At 39.4% G+C, this 24,905-nt stretch overlaps 1 protein-coding gene across 1 annotated transcript in view; it reads left to right on the forward strand.

Moving 5' to 3' along the window:
- LOC126213040 (zinc finger protein 708-like) overlaps window positions 1–24,905 on the forward strand; it is a 119,799-nt gene that overhangs the window by 66,859 nt on the left and 28,035 nt on the right. Inside the window, exon 7 of the mRNA XM_049940613.1 lies at window positions 21,030–21,067. Coding sequence (XP_049796570.1) covers window positions 21,030–21,067 — 38 coding nt within the window. The remainder of the gene's footprint in view (window positions 1–21,029; window positions 21,068–24,905) is intronic.

Genomic DNA, 24,905 nt, shown 5'->3' on the forward strand with positions numbered 1-24,905 from the left:
CTCTCGATTCTTGACGTGTACCGTGACCATGAAGTGGATTACACTGATAGCTTGATGGGTGATGGTCATGTTGGCTTTAGGTATGTTCATGTGGGACATACTGAACAGCACTCCTTACCAGACAGCTGCAGTCTTTTGACTGCAGAGCTGGCAGCCATTTCTCGTGCTATTGCGTGCATCCACTCATGTCCTGTTGAGTCGTTTCTTCTCTGTGCTGAATCATTGAGCTGCCTTACAAGCTATTGACTAGTGCTACCCCAACTGTTCCGTGGTGGTGTCCATCCAGGAGTCCATCTATGCCCAGGAATGGTCCAGTTGTTCCGTGTTGTTTGTGTGGACCCCAGGGCATGTCAAAATCCCAGGAAATGAACATTCCGACAGGCTGGAAACCACTTATGGAGATCAGCATCCCTGTAACTGACCTGCAATCCTTATTATGTCACAATATTTTTCAGGTTTGGGAGATGGTATGGCATAATCTCAGTACGCACAACAAACTCTGTGCCCTGAAGGAGACTACGAATGTGTGCCTCTCGCAGGCACTCTGCTGTCGCAAGGACCCACCTCGTTGTCACTGTGGCTGACATATGACTGTCATCCACATCTTGCTGGACTGCCCACTTCTAGCCACTCTGTGGTGGACTTTTAACCTTTACAGCATCCTACCTTCGGTGTTGGGCAACAGTGCTTCAACAGCAGATTTAGTTTTATGTTTTATTCTTGAGGGGGGTTTTATTGTACGATCTATGGATGGGCACTTAGCCTCCCTCTGAGGTCATCACTCTCCCTCCATTTTAACTCTGTCGCACTTTCTTTGCATTTGTTTGTCTTCATGGTCATCTATTCCCTACATGTTTTCATCTCGCCTTGTCTTTTTTGGGGTGAACATTTTAATGTGTTGCAGAGTGGCTGGCTCATCCTCTTATTGTTATGATCAGCCAGCCCAGACCACATGCTCTGTGTTTTGAGTACCCTCTTCTACTTTTCCTTATGGTGTATGTTTTCTCTGTTGTTTGTTCCATTCTTTCTTGTTCTAGGTGTGGTGTTGGGTGTTTTTGTACCTTGAGCCTTGCTTCCATCAGGAAAAAGGGACTGATGACCCTGTAGTTTGGTCCCTTTATACCCAAAACCTACCAGTCAATCAACTTTGCTCTTCATAATATTGTTACATTCCATGCAGGATTCTCCATTACTTGATTCCATAAAATATGATGCTTGCAAGACATCAGCGCTGCAGTTGATCTGACACTGAAATTTGCGCCATAATTCTAATATTTTGCAGTTGTAATGATCTGAAATACAGCTTTTAAAGATGAACGTGCATAAGTTGTCTGTTACTCCACCCCACTCTAGCATCATCATGTGTGAGCAACAACACTACACTGTTGAGTGTATGAAGTGTTTGTGAAATACTGTTTTGGTGCTGCTTTTATGTTTGTTCACTGTCTAAAAGTGTGTGGTTTCTCATCTGTAACTGGAGACAGATCTCTTTACTTCAAATATTCTTATGTTGCAAGTCACAAGTAGTGTAAATGAGTGAAGGTCATGTTACAGTAGTAGTAGTATAGCTGTCACTTTGTTTCTTTCGAATTTACAGCTGGTGCTGTTAAAGTGAAGTACATTTTGCAGGAGGTGCACTGTTCTTAACATAATTGGGGTGATCAAAATGTAGATCAAAAATAGGTAACTTAATTTCATAAGTCTGAAGTTGGCTAGGTTACTTATTTTCATCTTGAGGTGTGTATATGTAGCTCCAGAATATGGATACAGTAATATTGTTAAAATACATTGTGTACATAAAGTCCAGGAACACTTTCAGTTGTTTATTGCACAAGAACTAAACATTGTACTGATATCACACCCATTGCATTTTGAAAAGAAACTGGCAGTTTTTCTTTTTTTACAAACACTCGATATGCGAACCATGAGTAACGCAGCAGACATCAATACGGTAATCAAATTCTTGCCATATCCATCCCAGCATGTCTCTCGTACGTGCTCCACATTCACTTCACTCACACTGGCATGTCCCCTCTCTTTGCCGGGCACAAGCAACCTGTTGTAACGAATTTGTTGTGTCAGTGGTAAATGGCCTTCATTGTTGGTGTCTTCTTACCGTACTTGGTTTTCAACATTTGTTGAACAGCTGTAGCACACTTGGTTTTTTCAAACTCCAGCACACAGAAAGCTCACTCGCAGCTGAACTTGCCGTATTTGCAACTAGTACTGACTATCAGCATATTACCAAATTATGCTGTGGCGGTAGTCATCAAAAAAACATTTTGGTGTTTCTCTTCAAAATGAGATATGTATGATATCTATACAATGTTTGGTTCCTGTGAAATAAATAAGTGTTCGCAGACTGCATGTGCTTCTAAAAAGTAACACATTCAGAAGCAGTGGTTTGCACCTTGCCACAACAAAAGGACTGTACAACAGTAGTAACATAATACGTGATTAAAATGGCAGAGAGGTGGTGTGCCCATAGGCCCAGTATAGCCCTCTTTTGTGTGATAGGACAGGTCAGTATTACACAGCACTTGGTGCAGAGATGTCATATGAAATAGCAACATGTAACCAAGTGCCACTATTCCTTTCCAGTTCCACAAGCTGGAATATCGGGATGTATGTGTGTTCATGGGGCAGAATTATTGGTCGTTCTGTCATGTTTTGCCTCACACAAGGCAAGCTGCAACAACAGTGAGGCAGATGCAGAACCAGTGGAGACAAGGTACTGAAGGACACAATGTGACCACAGTGTGAGATGACCACCATATTGTCTGCTTGCAAGGTGTTACACGAAATGCATAGTGGAGCAAGGTGATGCTTACAGCAAGTGGTTTGAAAAGTGCAAATAGTGCAACAAATAGGAGAATTAACTTGGGTAACAGGCAGGATATTAAGAGGAGAGGACTTCATGATGGTGGATCGGAATATAAATCACAATAGGAAAGGTAGTTTATGCAAAACAGTCACCAACACAAGTGAGTGGAATAATGCTGGATTGGTTTCATTGGTTTTGTAAAAGGACATACGTCTATAGAATAACCACTGTGCTGAACAGCAGCTTATTATCCCTGTAGAGTACATGGCTCTAACAACATATCTTATGTGCATCTTCTGGCAATATTACAGTAAAAATAAGTAACATGGATAAAACTTACTACAGTTCTATCTTTATCAGTGATGAAAAAGTAGAATACACACTGCTATATTATTAAAAGAGAATTTGGAGTACGATAATTCAGTTGAATATTGGGTAGTAATATTGACAGCATGATTCAGTATCGTATGCAATACAGAATTGTGTTCAAAAGGAGGATTCTAGAACAGAAGTATGTAAATTAAGGTAAAGCTGTACATAGATTACCATGCCTTGGTGCACAATGAAATCAATTTACTTCATACACTCCACATAAATAGTCGTGCCAGCCAGACGAAAGGAAGGTACGACAGATGGTACTTCATGGAAACAAGCTAGTTTCAAATATGAAGTCCATTCAAAAGAAATCCGTTAAAATGATTGCTTGACATATTCTGCATCACCCAGCAATGAAAACTCTCTCTTCAACATAAACAGGAAAGAGGAGTGACCACTCCTGAAGATCGTTGAGGAAAATAATTGTGTAAGCCACAGCCTTATCAAATGATGAGAGGTATCTGATTTAGGAATTCAGTTTCAGTTCCTCAAAGTAGGAATAAATCTTCAAATGAATGTCTGTACCACAATCTCAGACTCTGCAGAATGTATAGATTCTTTATGCTTGCAGATTCAGATGAGATACAAATGCACAACATAGAACTTATGTCAGTTGTCACGCAAAAGAAGACTGAGCATGTAAACTGCTAAAAAAAAAAAAAAAAAAAAAAAAAAAATAATATCAGAAATGGCTACTAAGGAACAACAATATATATGTAACATATGTGGATGTACAACAGGTTCTACTTTGTCATACATTGACACATTCCATGGTATTCTGCCAGAGATAGCTACCATCATATAATTTCATGGTTCATGACTTCAGTACTTAAATAACACCGTAAATTTAGGGGCTGGATCTGATGCAAGGTGTGGTTCAGTCAAAATAGTTTCCTGTCGGATTAAATTTGTGATGCTTGAAGAAGGTATAGAACACAAACTAATTATATGGTCTGACCACCATGTTGGGCAGAACAATAACTGGACAATTTTAGCACTTTATTTCTATCTGGTCGACTGCTAGTACTGTGAAGAAACACACAAAAAGTTTTTATGCTAAAGTCACAGTTTCCTACCTTGTGACAGGAACACTGCAATGATTGAGAAAAGAATGTGTCATAAGTTATGGCTCCCTTAGAATGGAAACATGTCATAGCTTAGGCCTCTGTACAACCTTCAAAATTGACCATTCAGGAGATGATGCAGGAATTGAAGGGCATAGGATCTGTTGAACTGGTTCTCAAAACAGCGCCTGATTAGAAAATTACCAGTGTGCTCTGGCTGAAGTTATGCAGTAACAATCCTTGAGGCATATGCTAGCTTCATTCACATGAAAGACATTTTATTTTGTAACATGGTTGTGAACATGAATTAAAAGAAATTCTGTTGTGTTTTGATTTTTGGTTGCTCTACAGTGGTGTACTGATACTTGTAACACGAAGAAAAGTGATCTATTGTACATGAAGAAGTACATGGAATCAAAATAAAGGTATTTTATGAAAACATTCAGTGTGCCAACTGTGTGTAATGTGCCAGCTTTGGGTCTCAACTTGATAACAGACTCATGTTCTATAACTTTTTTAGGACCAAATTAATCAGTTTAAAATAAATATTAGTTTCTATCTTGCTATAATTTTCCTATTTAAAACTTTGGAATTCTAGGCAACCTTATCATTACAGCAAAATACAGAGTGATCAGCAGTAATGCCATAAATCAGTTGCTGTAATTTTTTTCGTTTTAATAGTTATTTATTTTCTAAAACCTATCTTTAGTGCAATTTTGAAAAGCACAACCATTTTCAATAGTCTGCCCCTGCAAACAATACAGATCTGCTATTACTTTGTTATTAACAGTTTTTGTCACATTCATAAAAAGTCCGAAATTTGTAAGACAGCATTATTCATTCACATGCTTCATTTTTCTATGATTATGTTCATCTATCAAGTGACACTAATTCAGAATATGATTAATTGGTGCCTTCTTCCAATCACTAGGAAACTTTCATGGCCTCAGACGTGTTTGATAAGCTAGTGTTATAGAAGGAACAAGTTCAGTGTAATATGAGCAGTATTGTACAGCCACCTCATATTGTCCAGGTGTGTTTTTTTTCTATTAAGTGGCTACACAGTAGAAAATTGACAGAAATTGATTATCTCAAAATCTGTCAGTTTGGTGTTGTTGCCGGTACTGAAAGAAGGAACTTCATTACAATATCCCATGATGAAATAGGTTTGGAAGAGCAAACTGTATATTTTGGCCAAGTGTGTGTTATCTTCAGTTTGTGTGCCAGTAGGGTGACTGATGGTGATCTCAGTCCAACTGGTGACACTGTTAGGACTCCTTACTGAGAATAACAATCAAGATGCGTAATGTTAATGTTACGAAATTGGTCCTATGATGTATTGAGTTTCAGGCTAGTGAACAGATCTGATGTCTGAGAGTCCTTCTACAGTCCCATGCATGGGTCAAGGCCATCCACCACTGAGTATCTACCCTGTTAAAAGCACCATCCGCTACACTAGATTTTGTCAGTCAAGCACCTTTTAAGAGTATGAAGTTACGCATACATCGCAATTGTTAAGGTATACTTAAACAAGATGTTTAAACTGAATTTAAATGCAGTGAAAACTAAATAATAAGGAAATATAAACACAGTGGCAAAGTTAAATTGAATGGTGTATACTGTCAATGTAAGACAAAAGTAGAAATAGCCATACTTAAAATCATTATTTTGAATTATATAGATTTACATAGCAAGGTTGAATACTTCAGACTGAAGATAATGCAGTTCAGTTATGTGAATAATTAGGGATATTTGACAGATTCCTCAGTTACATAAGCTGCTTCGAAACCAGAACTAAAATCTAAGTTACAACTATGGGTTAATATAAGTTCATCTGTGATTCTGTGTCACTGATCAAAGTTCAGCACAAAACAGAACTATCAGTTGCGCAAAGTGAAAGTTCTTCAGTCACAAAAACCTACAACAATTGAATGTAATGAGAAAATGTGAAAATCCTCACGTTTTGCTGAAATCGTATCATCTATGCAATTTTAGAGAACTGAAATGGCACAACTGGTTGGCTGCCCAGAGACTTCAATTCAACTACTGTCAAAACCTACGCAGACTTAACAGTAACTGTTCACCAGCCCAGACTACATGAGAAACACAAATATATTACCAAAGACTATGAGGCACTGCTTATTTAAAACCTCAAGAAACTATACCATGCTAGTCATCTTCAAACCATCTTACAAAAGTAAATTAAAATAACAATGACTGAAAGTACATAGTTTTTGTTAAAACTAAACAACTTGAAATAATCACCTTCCCATGCTGGTCACTTTAGAAGCTTACCAAACATTCTAAGATAAATATTACATTAAATACCAATGAAAACATGATAAACTGCCATCATATGCAACTGTTAAAATAAGCAAATACAAGGAAATATTTCTATACCAACAAGTGTGTCATATCAGGTGAGATCATAATTTCCTGCTCATTTACATGGTGCTTTAGGTTACTATGTAGCACATACCAAGTTAAAATTACAACCAATTGAAGTGGACCTATCTTGGTCACACTGCGTAATAGTTAATTCATAAAAAAAAATACCTAAACACAAATTCACTAAGGATTATTGATTCGATTTGATTTGATTTTTGCAGAGAATCTAAAACAGCTTTGGTCTAATCTGGCACAACCTACATCAAAACAGTTTGTTTTGCAGTATTGCTCCCTGTAATTCTAGTAATGCCAAGCAGTGCCCTTATATAGTGCTAGGAGTTCCTTTACCAGTTCTTTATTAGACCCAATTTCTTCACTTCTAGTTGCCCCAAAAATTATGTCTCTCTTGTTCTCCAATGCCGTGCAGCAGTTTCTTCACTCTCATCACAGATGCTACATTCAGGGTCTTCTTCCATTATACCCATTGTATGTAGGTGGTGTTTGAAATTCTCATGGCTGGTCATCAGTCCTACCATAAGTTTAATCTCTTTCCTGTTGAAGCCCAGAATTAGAGATATTATTTCAAAACACGGCTATGACAACATTACCTTATCATGTTTTTGCTATAGATCTTGGTCCAGTGTTCTGTGTGCTGTCTTCTAAGCCAGTTCCGTAGTTCTAGTTTGATCAAAGCCTTGGTAATTGTCAGGATACGTTCCGGTCCAATGAATGGAGTCTTTGCCCCCATCCTGGCCAATCTGCCGGTTTATTCGTTGCCACCAATCACTGAGTGGCCAGGGGCCCACATTAGGTTTACCCTATTGCTTCCCCCTAGCTCCACCAGAGCCCTGTGACATTCTTAGATCTTGGTGCAGGAGCTGCCAATGATTTCCGGGCTGCCTGGTTGTCTAAATAGATGTAGATGCTATGCATAATCTCCTCCAGACACACCCTGATAGTAGTAATTTCAGCTCGAAATACAGAGACCAGTTTTCATAGAAGGATGATGGCCTCCAGTCTTGGCTGAACCACGTACACCCTGGCCTCAAACACCTTGGTCTGATTTTGACTTTTCAGTGAACCAGGCAGTGTCCCCCGTATGGTGTCTAATTGTTTTTCCCACTGCTCCCTGCTTCCAGTTATTGTATTGTAAGGCTTGTTGAAGCAGTTGGGAATTGTTATATAATAGGCTGGCATTTCCCCAGCCATTCCTATATTTTCCTAACTCACTATTTTAGTGTGAGAGTCTAGATATACCAATGAGATCCAGTTTTCACCAGTTTTGAGTATGTATGCATCAACTGCTGCTGTCATCTAAACCATAAGTTGTAGTGGAGGCATGTCCAGCATGCCTCCCATCCCAGCAGTTGGTGTGCTTCTAATTCTGCTTGCTATGGTGAAGCAGGCCAATCTTTGCACCTTAGCAAGCTCCTTACCTGCAACCTGCTGTTGTACCTTCTTCCACAACACTACAGCCCCATAGGAGATTGTAAATCTAACCACTGTGGTTATATCCAGTGCATACCTGAGGGTCTTAGGCCCCAATTTTTGCCACAGGCCCCTCTGGTACTCAGTAGAGTACCTTTTGCCTTCGAGCAGATGCTCTTAATGTGAGGGGTCCATGTTAGTTTCTCATCTAAGGTTACCCCTAGATCTTTCACTATCCCCTTCACGGGTAGAGTTTCATCAAAAAGCTTTATGTTCCAACTTAAGTGTAGGATATGCCTGTGATTGGTGCCACAACAGTCTTCTTATGATTAATGCTTAGGTCCTGTTTAATGCACCAGTCTTCCACAATATCCAGTGCACCTTGTGCCATATTCCTAACTCTCAGTAAATTTGACAAGTATTACTATGGCAAGGTCATCTGCGTATCCGTGGCAAAAGCATTGTCTGTAATTTAGTTCCCCAATGAATTCGTTCACCACTATATTCAACAATAAAGTGGATAAAACTCCTTGTGGACAACCTCTAGTGGTGTTAATTACCATATTTTCATTCATCATGGTGGCCTCTACCCTCCTTCCGCTAAGCATGGCCCTAGGCCACCTACATATAGTGGTCACTAGGTCATGCACCTCTGCTGCCCTAACCATGGAATTGAAGATTGTCTTACTAAAAGCCCCCTCGATGTCCAGGAGGATGCAGAGGGCTGTTTCTTGAAAGCGAAGTGCTTTCTGTACCCTCCAACAAATTGACAGAGAGCTGTCTCACATGATTTAAATGTTTGATGTGTGTTTTGGTTTTAATGTAGAGGAGCCCTAGTTAGCATCCTCTCCCCAACATGTACACTAACCAGACTGATTTGTCTCATATCCTTGGCTTTGATATGATCAATCCTCCTTGGCTTTGCAAAAAGACAACCTTCACTGCCCTCCAGACATTGGGAATGACTCCAGATTCTAGCTTAACCCTGAATAACCTGCACAGGATTCTCTACTGCTTCTTTCAAGAGAGCTGGAAAGATTCCATGTGGGCCAGGTGACGTTACTGGTTAGAATCTTCCCACCGCCCATTGGATTTTACGTAAATCGACACACTCCTTGGCCGACTTCCAATCCTCTCTTTGAGTGCCTGAGAACCGTTGTCTTTCAGGGGTCACATTCTGGTCTATGTTATCCGCCAGAGCATATTGAGGAAAATGAGTTTTGAGGAGCAGTTCCAGTGTGTCATGTGCTGTATTTGCATATTATCCATCCCCTTCCTCAACATACCTTCTTGATTAGTTGGTACTATAGTGATGATTTTGTGAAGCCTGGCTTGAGATAGGCACCTCCCCATGCTGGTTGCTTTAGAACCTTATGAAACATTCTAAGATAAATATTACATTAAATATCAGTGAAACATGATAAACTGTGATCATAAGCAGCTGTTAAAATAAGTAAATATGTGGAAATATTTGTGTACAAACAAGTGTTTCTTACCAGTTTGAGATCATAATTTCCTGCTCATTTACATGGTGCTTTAGGTTACTACTGCACATACCAAGTTTAAATTACAACCAATTGAACTTGACATGTTTTGAACACACTGCATAATACTTAATTTGTCAAAAACGTACCTTACACACATTCACTAAGGATAAAGGTAAGGGTGTAGTGTAAAATATGCAGTCTCTTGGTGTATAGAATTGTGGAGTATATTTAGCTTTGATCAAATGATTTGAGTAGTCTTAGTGAAATTTTAGATAGGCTGGGTCCAGTTGAGTTCCAGACAAACTATGTATTCACTTTACAGTTTGATGTATTGCTTATGCTTCTGGCAGTTTTGGCTTACCAGTAGTACAGTTTAACGTTATTGTAATCAGTGTTTATAAAAATTGATTAATGAAAAACTGTACACTGCTATATTTAACTCCTGAAGTTCAGATGCACAGTTTGATATAGTACTGTTGAATTCAATTTTAGTGTTTTTCTATGTAATATTTGTGAATAATATTTTATTGCTGGAAAGTGACAAATTAGCAGTTGGCTATGCATCTGAATTGTTGAGAGAAGTCAGCAGAGTTAGAAAATTTGATTTGTTGAATCCTTTGTTTATTGCTGTTCCTCACTTATTTTCGCCGCATTCATCTTTTGTTCATCAATGTGTTTTTGATTATGTTTAAATGTGTGGCAAAAATGGTACTTGCCATCATAGCATTGACCTTGAAGTTCTAAAATTTCTCGAAGATGCTAGTGCAAAATTTGTATGAATGTGAATTTAAATAATGCTGCACAGTCATCGGCTTATTCTCACAGGAAAGTATTCCCAATGGATAGCAGGTTACTGGCATTTCTCTTGGCTTGGGAGGAACATAGCTCACCAGAGCAAAAGATTAAATGTATAGATGTTTGTGTTTCAATCAATCATGTGCATTTGATGTTAGATTCACATTACTATCTCACTTGTAGTACTTGAAATTTTGAATGCATGACAAATTTTCAGTTACCTTAATTATTTGTTCAAATTAATCTCCAGTGTTGCTTATAAAGACTTGATACCATATATTACAGTTTGTAAAATTCATTTGTTTCTTCAAAAAATTGCCTCCAAAATTAAGGTGTGTGTTATACGTGAATTTAATATAACAAGTTCAATGTTTGAGTCAAAATTCCTGGTTGCCTTAAAAATGGCCATATATTCAATGCTGCAGGAAATCGATTTCTATCTAGCAACTTTGGATTAAAGTGGCAGCAGCAGTGCACTGATGCAACGAACATCAGTTACTGGGATTCACAAGCTTGCTAACAGTGTCTCCCTCCTGCCCCAATATCACAAACCCAGATCATTGTCTAGCCTGTGATGTGTCACTGCAGTCTACAATGCCGGCGAACTTGAAATGAAAGTCTTTTGTGTTTTTGGTAACAGAATAATATTTTCTTTAGTAGCTAGTTTCACAATGGAAAAAATAAAAGGTATTCATATGATGTAGGCTGTAAATAGAAATAATAGCATATGAAAAACAATGTGGAAACAGAGGAGCTGAGCAGCATTTCAGTCCTCCAGCAACAGAAAAAGCCACTTGCTATTGGCAGGCTAGTAACGGAGAACTGAAAAACATTAGGAAGGCTAAATGTTCAAATAGAGAACTGAACACAAAATGACCAAAACTAGATGATGTATTGAAATGGATTTAAGCACACCATGTAAATGGTATTGGAGTTACTGCAAAGATGACTCAAAAAACATGCATGTAAGTTAGTGCTACATTGGAAGTTGACAGATGTTAAGGGTGGAGTTGGTTGGTGCTACAGGTTTCTGGAGTGTCAAGGACTTAGCATGCACTCCAAGGCCAAAACATCTCATAAAATGCCATAAACGTATGAAGAGAGAGTATTACCTTTCCATCACATTATTGTACAACAATGAAAAAAAACCAATGTGGAACTAAGCTAAACAATGAATAAGGATTTGATCTGTCAAGTAACAATTGTTGTCATGAAATGTGCTAAAAAAGGTAACTATAAAAACAAGTGAACATAAAAAAATGCACTAAACTGTTGTCCTTTGATGTTGTGTTGATTGTACTAAACTTCATCCAGTGATCATCTTCAAGTGCTAAACAGTGTCAAAACCTTCTGAATACTTCCAGGTGTTGTTCACGTACATGACGAGGCTGGGATGGAGTAGACTGATATGAAATTGTGGATTAACAGAGTGTTGAAGCAAAGGAAAGTCACTTCATTGAAGAAGAATTCTCTTCTTGTGCTATATCACTTTAGTACTCATTTGTAATATTCTGTGAAAGAGAAATTGAAGCTGTTAAATACAGATCTTGCTGTTATTGCAGGATGACTTACTTCACAATTGCAACTTTTTGAAGTCTTGACAAATACACTGCACTGCAGAGCCATAGAAGCTGGTATATCAGGTAGGGCCTCTTAACAATACCACCACTTGCAAAGTAGGTTAGAAATCAGATCAATAATGTTGTTCCCACAGCATATGTTCGCTTTATCGGGCAACAACAAATTTATTGTCTGTGGATGGTATTGTCAGAATGGAAATAATGAAGTCACTGTAAAAAAGTCATTAATTTTGGCACTTACCTTGAATGGATTCCTATGTAGATTTTGTTGAAGTTGTTATGGCTCATCTTGTTGATTCTAGGGTGACTCCACTTTGACTGCTAGAAAGTCCAGATCTGTATTTTAGCAACATTTGAAGACATAACAAATGCGTTTTTCAGGAAATTGTTAATGATCAAACAGTCCCTGATAAGAAAAATTGTATGATAGAAATAATATTTGGCTTGGTGTTCACGATCCACATTTTTATTAAACTAAATGTAAATTCACATATACTTCTTAATTGTCACATCATCAAGAAAACAGTTTTGTATCAATCTTCATTTATTTAATTTCCAATTTAACCAAACACAAGACTTGAATGTTCTTTTACAAAGCGAAATAACAACTTCTGCAAAGTGAAACAAAGACTGCTCTGTGCGCATTCACACCGAAACAGTTACAACTAAGTCAAGGATTATGACAGTCTCACAGAAATGAATACACACAAGAACCATTCCATTGTAATATATCGATACATCAGAGTGCCTTTACATTAATAAAACCAAATGTGAATATTGTCACTAAAAGTCTGTTACTTCGCAGAATAGTAGTAAGATATTACTGGTATCGAGAACTGGGGTTGGAGTGCCGTAATGGTCACGTAAATAAGGAACCATTACAGGCTCCAGTGAGCATGCAGAAGTGCTGCAAGACAATGTGGCATGGACTCAGCTAATGTCTGAAGTAGTGCTGGGGGAGAATTGACACCAAGAATCTTGCAGTGCTGACCATAAATCAGAAAGAGTATGAGGGATTAGATATCTTTTCTGAGGAGAATGTCGCGAGACATCCCAGTTATGCTCAGTAATGTTAATGCCAGGGGAATCTGGTGGTCAGCAGAAGTGTTTCTCAGTAGAGTGTTCTTGGAGCCACTCTGTAGCAATTCTGGACGTGTGGGGTGTCACATTCTACTGCTGGAATTGCCCAAGTCTGTCAGATTGTACAATGGACGTGAATGGATGCAGGTGATCAGACAGGATACTAATGTATGTGTCACCTGTCAGTCATATCCAAATGTATCAGATGTCCTGTATCACTCCAGCACTCGCCCCACGCCATTACAGAGCCTCCACCACCTTGAACAGTTCCCTGCTGACAGGCAGGGTCCAGAGATTCATGAGGCTGTTTCCGTACCTGTACACATCCATCTGCTCAATAAAATTTGGAACGATACCCATGTGACCAGGCAACATGTTTCCAGTCATCAACAGTACAATGTCACTATTGACAGGCCAAAGTGAGGCGTAATGCTTTCTGTCGTGCAGTCATCCAGGGTGCACGAGTGGACCTTTGGCTCCAAAAGCCCATATCAGTGATGTTTTGTTCAATGGTTTGCATGCTGATACTTTCTGATGCCCCAGTATTGAAACATTCAGCAATTTGCACAAGGATTGCACTCCCATCACACTGAATGATTGTCTTAATTTTTTCTTAGTTTCGTTCATGTAGTATCTTTTTCTGGCAACAGCGTTATCAGAAATTTTATATTTTAACAGATTCCATCTTTACACTCAGAAATGCTGTGTCCCATCACTCATGCTCTGGCTATAACATCATATTTGGACTCAGTTACATCTCAATTACCTGCCATTGTTGCAGCAGTAGATTAGAGATTAGATAAGATCTATAGTAACTGATATAACAGCTGCGCCAGACATATGTTGTCTTATATGGGCGTTGCTGACCAGTGTCATATTCTGCTTGGGTACACATCTCAGTCTTCGAATATGCATGCTTATACCAGTTTTCTGTAGCATTTCAGTGTATTTAAAGTCTATGGAAGGGGAATGGACCAAATGCATGATGGATTAAGCCCAACATGAGTTCATGACAAATGGAGTTCTAAAACGATCTACAAAGAAACAAGTGTGTCAGTCAATAAAGCAGTTGTCATCTTGGGTGAGAGAAAATATCATTGTTAAATCTTTCAAGAAATAAAGCTCTTAATGGTAGTGAAGACCATCTTATATATAAAGAGGACAGTGATGCTGAGGAAAGAGGAAAGGTCAGATAACGAATTTAAGTGATTTTTAAAGGTCATTTTGGTTTTATAAACTAAGAAATTTTTATGCTGACTTTGCAACATAATAAAAAAATTATAAAAATTTAATTTTCTTAAAAATTACTTGAAAATTAAGATTCACCTTACAGTCAATAAAATATGGTAGTTGTTTTCTTTGAAAGGAGTTTGATTTGATGTGATGAGCTGACATCAAACAATGCAATTAAGGATTGTTGCTGCTGTCCAGAGGGTCATCAGATTGCAGATAGTGATTTGCAGAACAAAACAGTATTTGTACTCTGCAACTGTTGTTTACTATCTGCTCCTTTCTTCTCACCATGGGTCTAAACACAGTCCTATTGCAGTAGCATCAAAAATGTTTTATAGAAAGCATTAGTCACAACTACACAAACATAACTGTGTAATGGAAAAAACTGCCATTGGGTAGTTGAAAAATACGAAATTGTAATCTATTTATTAAAAGTCTACATATAGTTTAAACAAGGTTATGTTACATCAAGAGAGAAGTAATTCTTCTGAATCAAAAGTAATTTGTAGGTCTAAGTGTGTAAAAATAATTCTATTTTGAGATCTGAAGAACAAATCAGTATTTGTTGCATACCCATGGGCTTTGATTACAGCTGCATATCAATTTGGCAGTGAATCCACAAGCTTTTGTAACACGTTAATTCAGAGTTCAGACCATGGATCCAGTAAGATAATAACAAATTAAACCTTGTTTAAGTAGCTTCTACCATGAACACATCAATTCAGCTCATATCAGAGGCGCTCAGTTGAATTTAGATCCGGGCACCGGCTTGGGCACTTAAAAAGTTTGTTGTTGGTCTGAAAAGAATTTTTTAGAAAATAGGTGGAGGTGTGTTTCGAATCATGATCTGCTGAAATAGCCAGTTATGTGACATATTGTGTCTCCTACATGGAACATATTCTTTTCTAAAATGTGACTGTACAGGAAACATCCCCACAACATGACAATTCAACCACCATGCCTAGTGATCTACACATGATCCTTGTTTTTTCCCTTTAGCTTTATTGTTATGCATACAGGGTGAGTAACTATTGCCACCTAGAATAACTCCAAAAGTATGAGAGTAGCTGAAAAGTTTGTGGGACAAATGTTGCATGGTACAACGGGGGCCATAATATGACATTGGTGTTTTGTTGCTAGATGGGGTCACATCAGAGATATGAAGGTCAACTTTGTTTTTTTTAATGGGATGCTATAGTTTGGTACTTACTTTCTGATAGCGGCTATCGAGATGAATCCAATGATGTGCAACAATAAGATCTTTGAATGTCAACGAAGAGCAAAAAGGTGGCATGAACGTCCATTTACAGAAGGTGTTCGAAGTGATGGTCATTGGTATCAATGCAGTGCTGCAATCTTCTTGTCATGGATTGACTGGTATTCCTTATCACATCAGCACTTACCGAAACACATGCTCTTACAATTCTCTCTCATATCTCATGCAAATAGTAAATATTCGCCAAATAGGGCATATCCATCTAACGTGCCAGTGACATGTAAACACCATTCGACTGTTTTGCAATAGAACACTACCAGGAACAGTAAGACTACTATCGTTGAATCAAGTGAATGTGAATGATGTATTCCTTTGAAGAACAGGTCGATATGCTTCTCATTTATGGAGAATGCCAATGAAATTCAGTGAGAGCTGGTACTGTTGCACTGTGGTTCAAGATCCTTGTGCTACTTTGCATCAAATCACAAGAGAATCTGGCATGAGCCAGAGTAGTGTTGTTCATGTTCTGCATCACCATAAATACCACTCGTGAAATCTTCTCGGGTGATCAGCCGAGAAGATTTCACGAATGGAATACGCCGAGAAAGTCTCAAATCACACATAAATACCACTCTTACCATATCAATCTCCACCAAGAATTAACTTGTATGGATTGTATGCATCGCATTAAATTCTGCTGGTGGCTCAACTTCAGATTCAGAGGAATGACACATTTATTAATTCAATTTTATTTACTGACAAGACTACATTCATGAACCATGGAAATGTTAATTTGCATAACATTCATTACTGTGCAACTGAAAATCCATGTTGGTTGCTCCAAGGTGCACACAAGGTCAGTGATGGTGTAGTGTGGGATTCTGGAGGACAGAATTATAGGCCCCTATGTCATAGAAGGCAGTCTTAATACTAGGAAGTACACCACATTCCTGCAAGAAACAGTAGGTCTGTTATTGGAACAAAAACCTGTAGGAACAAGGAGCAGAATGTGGTATTAACATGATGGGTGTCCGGCACATTTTTCGCTGATTGTTAGAATTGAGTTGCAGAGACAATTCCCAAATCGTTGGATTTGACACAGAGGTGATGTGTCGTCGCCGCTTGACACCTGTGGATTGTTATTATTATTATTATTATTATTATTATTTTATTTACACGTGAAGTTCCACAGGACCAAATTGAGGAGCAAATCTCAAAGGTCATGGAACGTGTCAGTACATGAAATAACAACATAAAAGTAATGAGATAAAATAAATACTCATGTACCTGAAAATGTCGGTCCATATGTGTAAGTAAATATTATCACCAATACTATAACAATCAGCTTAATTTTTCAAGGAACTCCTTGACAATACAAAGAGTGACCCAGAACTGCAGTTTCGATTTGAAAGCGCGTGGATTACTGATAAAGAGTTTTGAATTCGGGTGGTACCTTATTGAAAACAGATGCAGCAGTTTACTGCACAGCTTTTGGCACAAGGGTTAAGAAAGTCTGATCCAAACGCAGGTTTGATTTCTGGCGAGTATTAACCTAGTGAAAGCTGCTTATTCTTGAGAATTAACTAATATTGGTAACAAGAAACGGCAATAAGGAATATATACAGGGTAGTCCATTGATCGTGGCCGGGCCAAATATCTCACGAAATAGGCGTCAAACTAAAAAACTACAAAGAATGAAACTAGTCTAGCTTGGAGCGGAAACCAGATGGCGCTATTGTTGCCCGATAGACGGCGCTGCGGTAGGTCAAACGGATATCAACTGCGTTTTTTAAAATATGAATCCCCATTTTTTATAACATATTCGTGTAGGTACGTAAAGAAATGTTTTAGTTGGACCGCTTTTTTCGCTTTGTGATAGATGGCGCTGTAATAGACATATGGCTCACAATTATAGACGAACAGTTGGTAACGGTAGGTTTCTTAATATTAAAATACAGAACACTCGACCGTTTGAACATTTTGTGAACTTACCATTTCTGAGAACGCATGCTATTTCAGCGTGATTGCCTGTAAATACCACATTAATAAATGCTCAAAATGATGTCAGTCAACCTCAATGCATTTGGCAATACATGTAAAGACATTCCTCTCAAAAGCGAGTAGTTCGCCTTCCGTAATGTTTGCACATGCATCGGCAGTGTGCTGATGCATGTTGTCAGGCATTGTCGGTGGATAACGATAGCAAATGTCCAACTTTCCCCATAGAAAGAAATCTGGGGACGTTGGATCCGGTGAACGTGCGGTCCTTGGTATGGTTTCGACGACCAATCCACCCGTCACGAAATATTTTATTCAATACCGCTTCAAGCGCACGCGAGCTATGAGCCGGACATCCATAATGTTGGAAGTACATTGCCATTCTGTCATGCAGTGAAACACTTTGTGTAACATCGGTAGAACATTACGAGGGAAATCAGCATACATTGCACCATCGATTAAATGGGGGCCAATTATCCTTCCTCCCATAGTGCCACACCATACATTAACCCGCCAAGGTCGCTGATGTTCCACTTGGAGCAGCCATCATGGATTTACCGTTGCCCAATAGTGCATATTATGCTGGTTTACGTTAATGCTGTTGGTGAATGATGCTTCGTTGCTAAATAGAACGCGTGCAAAAAATCTGTCATTGTCCCGTAATTTATCTTGTGCCCAGTTGCAGAACAGTACATGACGTTCAAAGTCGTCGCCATGCAATTCCTGGCGCATAGAAATATGGTACGGGTGCAATCGATTTTGATGTAGCATTCTCAACACCGACGTTTTTGAGATTCCCGATTCTCGCGCAATTTGTCTGGTACTGATGTGCAGATTAGCCGTGACAACAGCTAAAACACCTACGTGGGCAACATTTGTTGCAGGTCGTGGTTGACGTTTCACATATGGCTGAACACTTCCTGTTTCCTTAAATAACGTAACTATCCAGCGAACGGTCCGGACGCTTGGATGATGTCGTCCAGGATACCGAGCAGCATACATACCACAATAGCCATACATCAACACGATATCGACCTTTTCCGCAATTGGTAAACGGTCCATTTTAACACGGGTAATGTATCACGAAGCAAATACCGTCTGCACTGGCGGAATGATACGTGATACCACGTATTTACAAGTTTGTGACTATTGCAGCGCCATCTGTCACAAAGCGAAATAAGTGGTCCCACTAAAACATTCATATTTGTTTAGATACTACACGAATATGTAATAAAAATGGGGGTTCCTATTTTTAAAAAACGCAGTTGATATCCGTTTGACCAATGGCAGCACCATGTAGCGGGCCAACCATAGCGCCATCTGTTTCCCCCTTAAAGCTAGACGAATTTCGTTCTTTGAAGTTTTTTCGTTGAACGCTTATTTCGTGAGATATTTGGCCCGGTCACTATCAATGGACCACCCTGTATATTCAGAGGCCAATGTCAAAATACCCAGACTCGTGAACTGAAGTGGACAAGAGGCGCATGACTCACACCACTTGTTATCAGAACCGCCCGTTTGTGAGCCAAAAATAACCTTTTAGAATGCGAAGAGTTACCCCAGAATATAATACCATACAACATAAGCGAATGAAAATAAGCAAAGTACACTAATCTTCATGTCGAACGATCGCTCACTTCTGATACCGTTCGAATAGTAAAAATGGCAGTATTAAGTCTTTGAACAAGATCCTGAATGTTGGCTTTGCAATACAGCTTACTATCTATCTGAACACCTAGAAATTTGAACTGTTCAGTTTCACTAATCATAGGCCCATTCTGTGAAATCAAAACGTCAAGTTTTGTTGAATTGTATGTTAGAAACCATAAAAGCTGAGTCTCATTGTGATTTAGCATTAGTTTATTTCCTACAGGCCATGAACTGAGGTCATGTACTGCACTATTTGAAACTGAGCCAATGTTGCACACAACATCCTTTACTACCAAGCTATTGTCGTCAGCAAACATAAATATTTTAACTACCCATAATACTACAGAGCATATCATTTATATAAATAGGGAACAGGAGTGGCCCCAACATTGATCCCAGGGTATTTGTGAAGGAGATTGTTTATGAAGACATTCCAGCTACACCTGAAAGTATATGAGAGATAATTGTCAGAGCATGTTCTTCGACAAGTGTCAATGTGATAGGGAATACCACTCAATCCATGATATGAGCATTGCAGCACTACATTCATACCAATGACCATCACTTTGAACACCTGTAAGTGGACGTTCATGCCACCTTTATGACGCTTTGTTGACCTTCAAAGACCTTACTGTTACACACAATTGAATTTGTCTCCATAGCTGCTATCAGAAAATATATAACAAACCATAGCAACCCACTTAAAAAAAGTTGACCTTTATATCTCTGAAGCAACATAAAACCAACGTCATATTATGGCCCCCATTCTATCCTGCAACTTTTGTCCCACAAACTTCTCAACTCCTACCATAATTTCAGAATTATTCTTGGTGGCAATAGTTAGTGACTCACCCTGTATACTGGACACCATCAGAAAATAAAATCGTTAAATTAACTTTTGTCACTCCATAAAACCTTAGACTTGTCTTTGGCATTCCAAGTACGGGGTTTCCTTGGGAACTCTATCCAGTCCAAATTTTTTGAATTTATGAGTGGGTTTATGTCATTTATCATGTAAATCACCTGTTACTAAGTGATTTTTTACAGTAGACGTGTGTCAGCTCAGTCCCTTATGTTGCTTCAGATGATCCCTGTTTTGTTGAGATGTTTCTCTTGGAGCAGCAGCTGTTGTTTACAAATCATTCTGTCCGCCCTCCTTGCTCTTCTTCAAGGATGACTGGACCTTGGCTTTTTGATTACTGTTATTTCCTGTTCTTGCCACTGACTGTGCACATTTGTTTGTGGTTGCAATATGCCATAGTCTCCAGAAGTACTACACTGCTACCTCCCAATCTTTAGAACATGCAGGTTTGAATCCTGCCTTGGGTATGGATGTGTGTGATGTCTTTAGGTTAGTTAGGTTTAAGTAGTGCTAAGTTCTAGCGGACTGATGACCTCAGAAGTCAAGTCCCATAGTGCTCAGAGCCATTTTTTTAACTTGCTGTTGGGTTTAGAAGTCACTCCTCACATCTACAAGTTGGTATGGGCTGCCCAGAGGACAGAGACCTAAATGTTTCACTTATGATGGTCGATTCATCTGTCAGTGAGTGGCAGTTTTCATAATAAACAAAAGTGAATGAAAATCGTACACAAGGTGTAAAAGCATGACAAATTAAAGATGCTTATTGTCACTTTCCTTTGTGAAGTGTCTAATAAGAAGTATGGGCACAACTGAATTATTGGCCTGTGTAGTTATTTACGGTACTGAAAACAAAGTGAGAAAATGGAGAGTGAATTCTTACTATCATTCTGTTTCATTAACTGCAACAGTTTATCATGTCCTCTTTAATGATATTTTGAAGCCTCACTTACAGCATTTTGTGGACCAATCACATGTTGGTGGGCATTAATAGAAATCTGTTTACTGTCTTATCTGTTGTAAATCACTGGTTATTTCTTCAAATATTTCAGGTGGAAACCTCAACAAGATACTCATCTGATAGTGCAAGGTAAGTTTTCATATTTCACTGCAGAACTTCGTGAGAAATAAAAATTATTATTACTTGTGAAAGTACTTCAGATATAAAATGCACTACTGTAATTATTGAGTGTTACCAATAAGCAACAACATTACAAGATAGTATGGTCAGTAATGCTATTCTCTGCAACAACCATTATGTGACTGTTGGTAGAGAAATAGAGCAAATGTCTAATATCTGTACAGGAAAATGAAAGTTCAGGTGGTATATCAGCAGCTGTATTGTGCTTAATGCAGAACATCACATGAAATTCAACAGATTCATCTTGATGGGCACAAGCTAATGTCATACTGTCGTTGAACAAGAAAGAAGAAAGAGTGGCTATATACCCAAAAATTTGAGCTGATTCCCAGCCTTCTAGGTTAATGAATATAGTGTTGAACAGCTCTTTCAATGCTCAGGAAACACACAAGCTTGTAGTGGTGACAGTTTATGGGCCACCATCAAGAAGAAACATAATTAGCTGGTGCCAGTTTCAGTAAGGTTGTGAAGACTTAATCTTTGAATCCTCATTCTCTTTGTTTCTCCTCCATCCCAGTGTGTTCCTGAAGGCTTGCCCATTCATTACACACATTACAGGTGACAAGGTAATGCATAATTCACAAGGTAATGCGTCATTCCAAGCTCCAGGTCAACAGGTACGGTTTGCACATACCCTCTGATACAGGCCAGGCACAGAGAGGGGTGACTGCCTAAGCTGTTACCTTTCCAAATGCCAATTGGTCCCTCTGCCTGGAGTTCGGGAGGTGTGGCCTGAGGTGTGAGCAGTCACTTAGGCAATAATGGGGGATTTTCTTTTTCAGTGACTCAATATCACCATCTTAGTGTGTCTACTAAACATAAACAGAATGAGGTTAAAGATTTGAAGTCCCTCTCAGCTGCATGTAAGTTCCTCATGGTATCACATACCAGAGGTGGTAAGTCCTTTGCTACGTTTTATGCATGCATTATTCCGAAAGGTGTTGTTGCAGTTGCAGGCCCTGTGAAATTCTTTTCTCATTTATGTAATGCAACTTTGCTTCTGAAGATGTATTGCGATTTTCAAGCCCAACAACTGCTTACAGCATCACTCCTCAAGATTTATCCTGTTCCCATCCAGGAGATCCGAGTCAAAGACATAATACCCCACCCTGTTACTTGCAGTTGTTAGCTAGTCTTATACCGTGCATTTTACCATCTGGCATTTATAGTACCGTTTTTGCTATGCCATGCATAATGGAGAATATGCCCACTGAGACTTACACCCTGAAGTTCAGTATTGCAGTAGTGAAATCACTCGGGCCACAGTAGCATCCCAACTCCTCCTACAGCTGCGCAACAAGACATCAGATCTTTGCCCTGGTGGCGAAATCACCTGCTGCACAACTGTCAGGCTGAAAGATCAAAAGCAATACTCGTGCAAAGACTTTCTACAGCCAAAAACATGGTTTTCATCTTCCAACTAGAAAGCTCTAAGAAATGAAACAAAAAACAAACGGTTTTCTCCTTTCCTGACTTGGAGATCCCCTTCAGTGCTTTTGGCACATACACCCTCACCCAGCTGACCTCCGTTTTGCTGGTGCCCACTGCCTACCGATTTTATGCCATGGAATTCACTGGATGACCAAGGGAGAATGCCAGTATGTTCGTAGATCTCATGGAACAGTATTCTCCAGCCTCTGCCCCCTGTAGCAGTGAATTTTGAAGGCTGGTACCCAGCCGCCATCAGGGTGACTAACCTTCATTTGTTCCCTCCTCCCCAATCCCCATTATAACTCTCTCCAACGAAACGTTCCTGGCATTGGATCCAACAAGGAGGAATTACAGCTGCCCTTGGAATTTCAGTGTCCGCTTGTTTTCTGCTTCCAAGAAAAAAAAAATCCTTCAGGTCCTCTATAACCTTTCTCCCAAGGACACCATTCCACCTCGCAGGGGGACCATGCTGGTGATCCATCTCATTAAACATTCCACTGATAGCTGTTGCAGTCTGCATTCTCCTTCCTCATTTCACCTTTTCTCTTTGTAACATCTACACCCCACCATCATTTGCTGTTACCAAGTTGGACTTGCTCTAGCTCATTGTTCAGCTCCCTTACTCCTTTTTGCTGCTTGGCGACTTTAATGCCCACCATCTGCTTTGGGGCTCATGGAGAACCTGTCCAAGAGCTTCCCTGTTAACTGACCTTCTGAATCATCTCTCTTACCATTGGAGCACCCACGTTCCTTTCAGATTCCATTCAAGTGATAACGTTCTATGTGCTATCCATTCGCCGACTCCTATCCCACCTAAGTGCAAATCCAATTGGCAGCTTTCCAAGGCCGACTGGAGGCTTTACTCCTCCCTCATGACCTGTACACAGATGCGATGACCAGGTAAAGTGTCTTCTGAACGTTATCCTTACTGCTGCAGTATGTTCAATACCATGCACTTCAAGTTTACTGTAGCATGTCCTGGTCCCTGGTGGACTGAGGCATGCAGCGATGTGATTTGCTTGCAGAAATGTGCTCTACACATTTTGAACCATCATCCTGATGCATCTGCTAGAGGGCTGGTATTCTCTGTAGTCTGTACATGTGGGGCTTCAGAGGTATTTGCCCCATTTACTACAAGAAGTTCTGAAAGATAAAGTTTTCTCAAGGTTTATATGGTTTCGCTGTGTAAAACACATTTATCCAGGAAAAGGAGAAGCCTGAATGCTCGTACTGAGTATCATTATCTTTGCTATCCCAATTAACCATAGTGTGGACTCTCCCACCAGGCATCTCAGCTCCCTTTTCGTCAATGATTTTACAATCTGTTGCAGTTCGACATCAACTTGTCTCCTTGAGCGGCGTGTTCAGCGTCGTTTGTATCGTCTTTTCTCGTGAGGCATGGGCAGTGGCTTTCACTTTTCCACTGCCAAAACCTTTTATATGAATATTTGGAGGCGGAATGAGTATCTTACACCCTCTTTAAATCTTGCACCTTTTGTTCTTCGACTCGCTGAGACTAGAAAATTCCTGGGGCTCATGTCTGATAAGAAACTTTCTTGGTCATCTCATGTATTCTTACCTGGCTGTACATAGTACCCAGTCCCTCAGTGTCCTACATCTCCTAAGTGGTACTTCCAGGGTAGAGGATCAGACCACCCTCCTCCATTTTTTTATCCCATGCCCATTCATAACTAGACTGTGGGTGTTTAGTTCATTCCTCTGCACCTCTGTCCATCATGTGTAGTATTAACACACTCCACCATCATGGAATATGTTTCGCTACTGGCGGCTTTTTACAAGCCCAGTTGAGTCTATGCAGAAGACGCTGAACTGCTAGTCATCCTGGCATGATGTCCTCATTGAATAGGCATGCCGTTTCACACCTGGCCACTTGTCCTATTCCCTCTTATTCAATGACTCCCTTTTCTGCCAGTATGGGGCACGCCATACTCCTTTGTTACCCCCCGGAGTTCACTTTTGGCTTCTGCTTCGGCAGTGTAACTTCACGATACTTGCCACATTGCTGATTGTTGTGAACCTTTCGCCACCTTGGCTTCATGTAGAAGCCCATGTTCATTGTGGACTTCATTTTCTTCACTTGTATAAGCAGGTCACACTGTAGGAAAAAATGCATAAATAGTATGGAATAATCTGTTGTCAAGTTAGAAAATTCGTTGCAATATTACACTCCACACGAATTGTACTGACAGGCGATATGGCCACAGGTTGATAACTAAAAAATTTTATCAGTATTATACACCATCACTTGACCCTTCGAGAAACCTAGTAGCCATCCTATTGAATATTTGTGACTAAGGTCCTCAATGTGTTTTGCTTTTATCTCTGATTTCAACAT

This window comes from Schistocerca nitens, chromosome 11 (assembly GCF_023898315.1).
Source record: "Schistocerca nitens isolate TAMUIC-IGC-003100 chromosome 11, iqSchNite1.1, whole genome shotgun sequence".
Taxonomy (NCBI): domain Eukaryota; kingdom Metazoa; phylum Arthropoda; class Insecta; order Orthoptera; family Acrididae; genus Schistocerca; species Schistocerca nitens.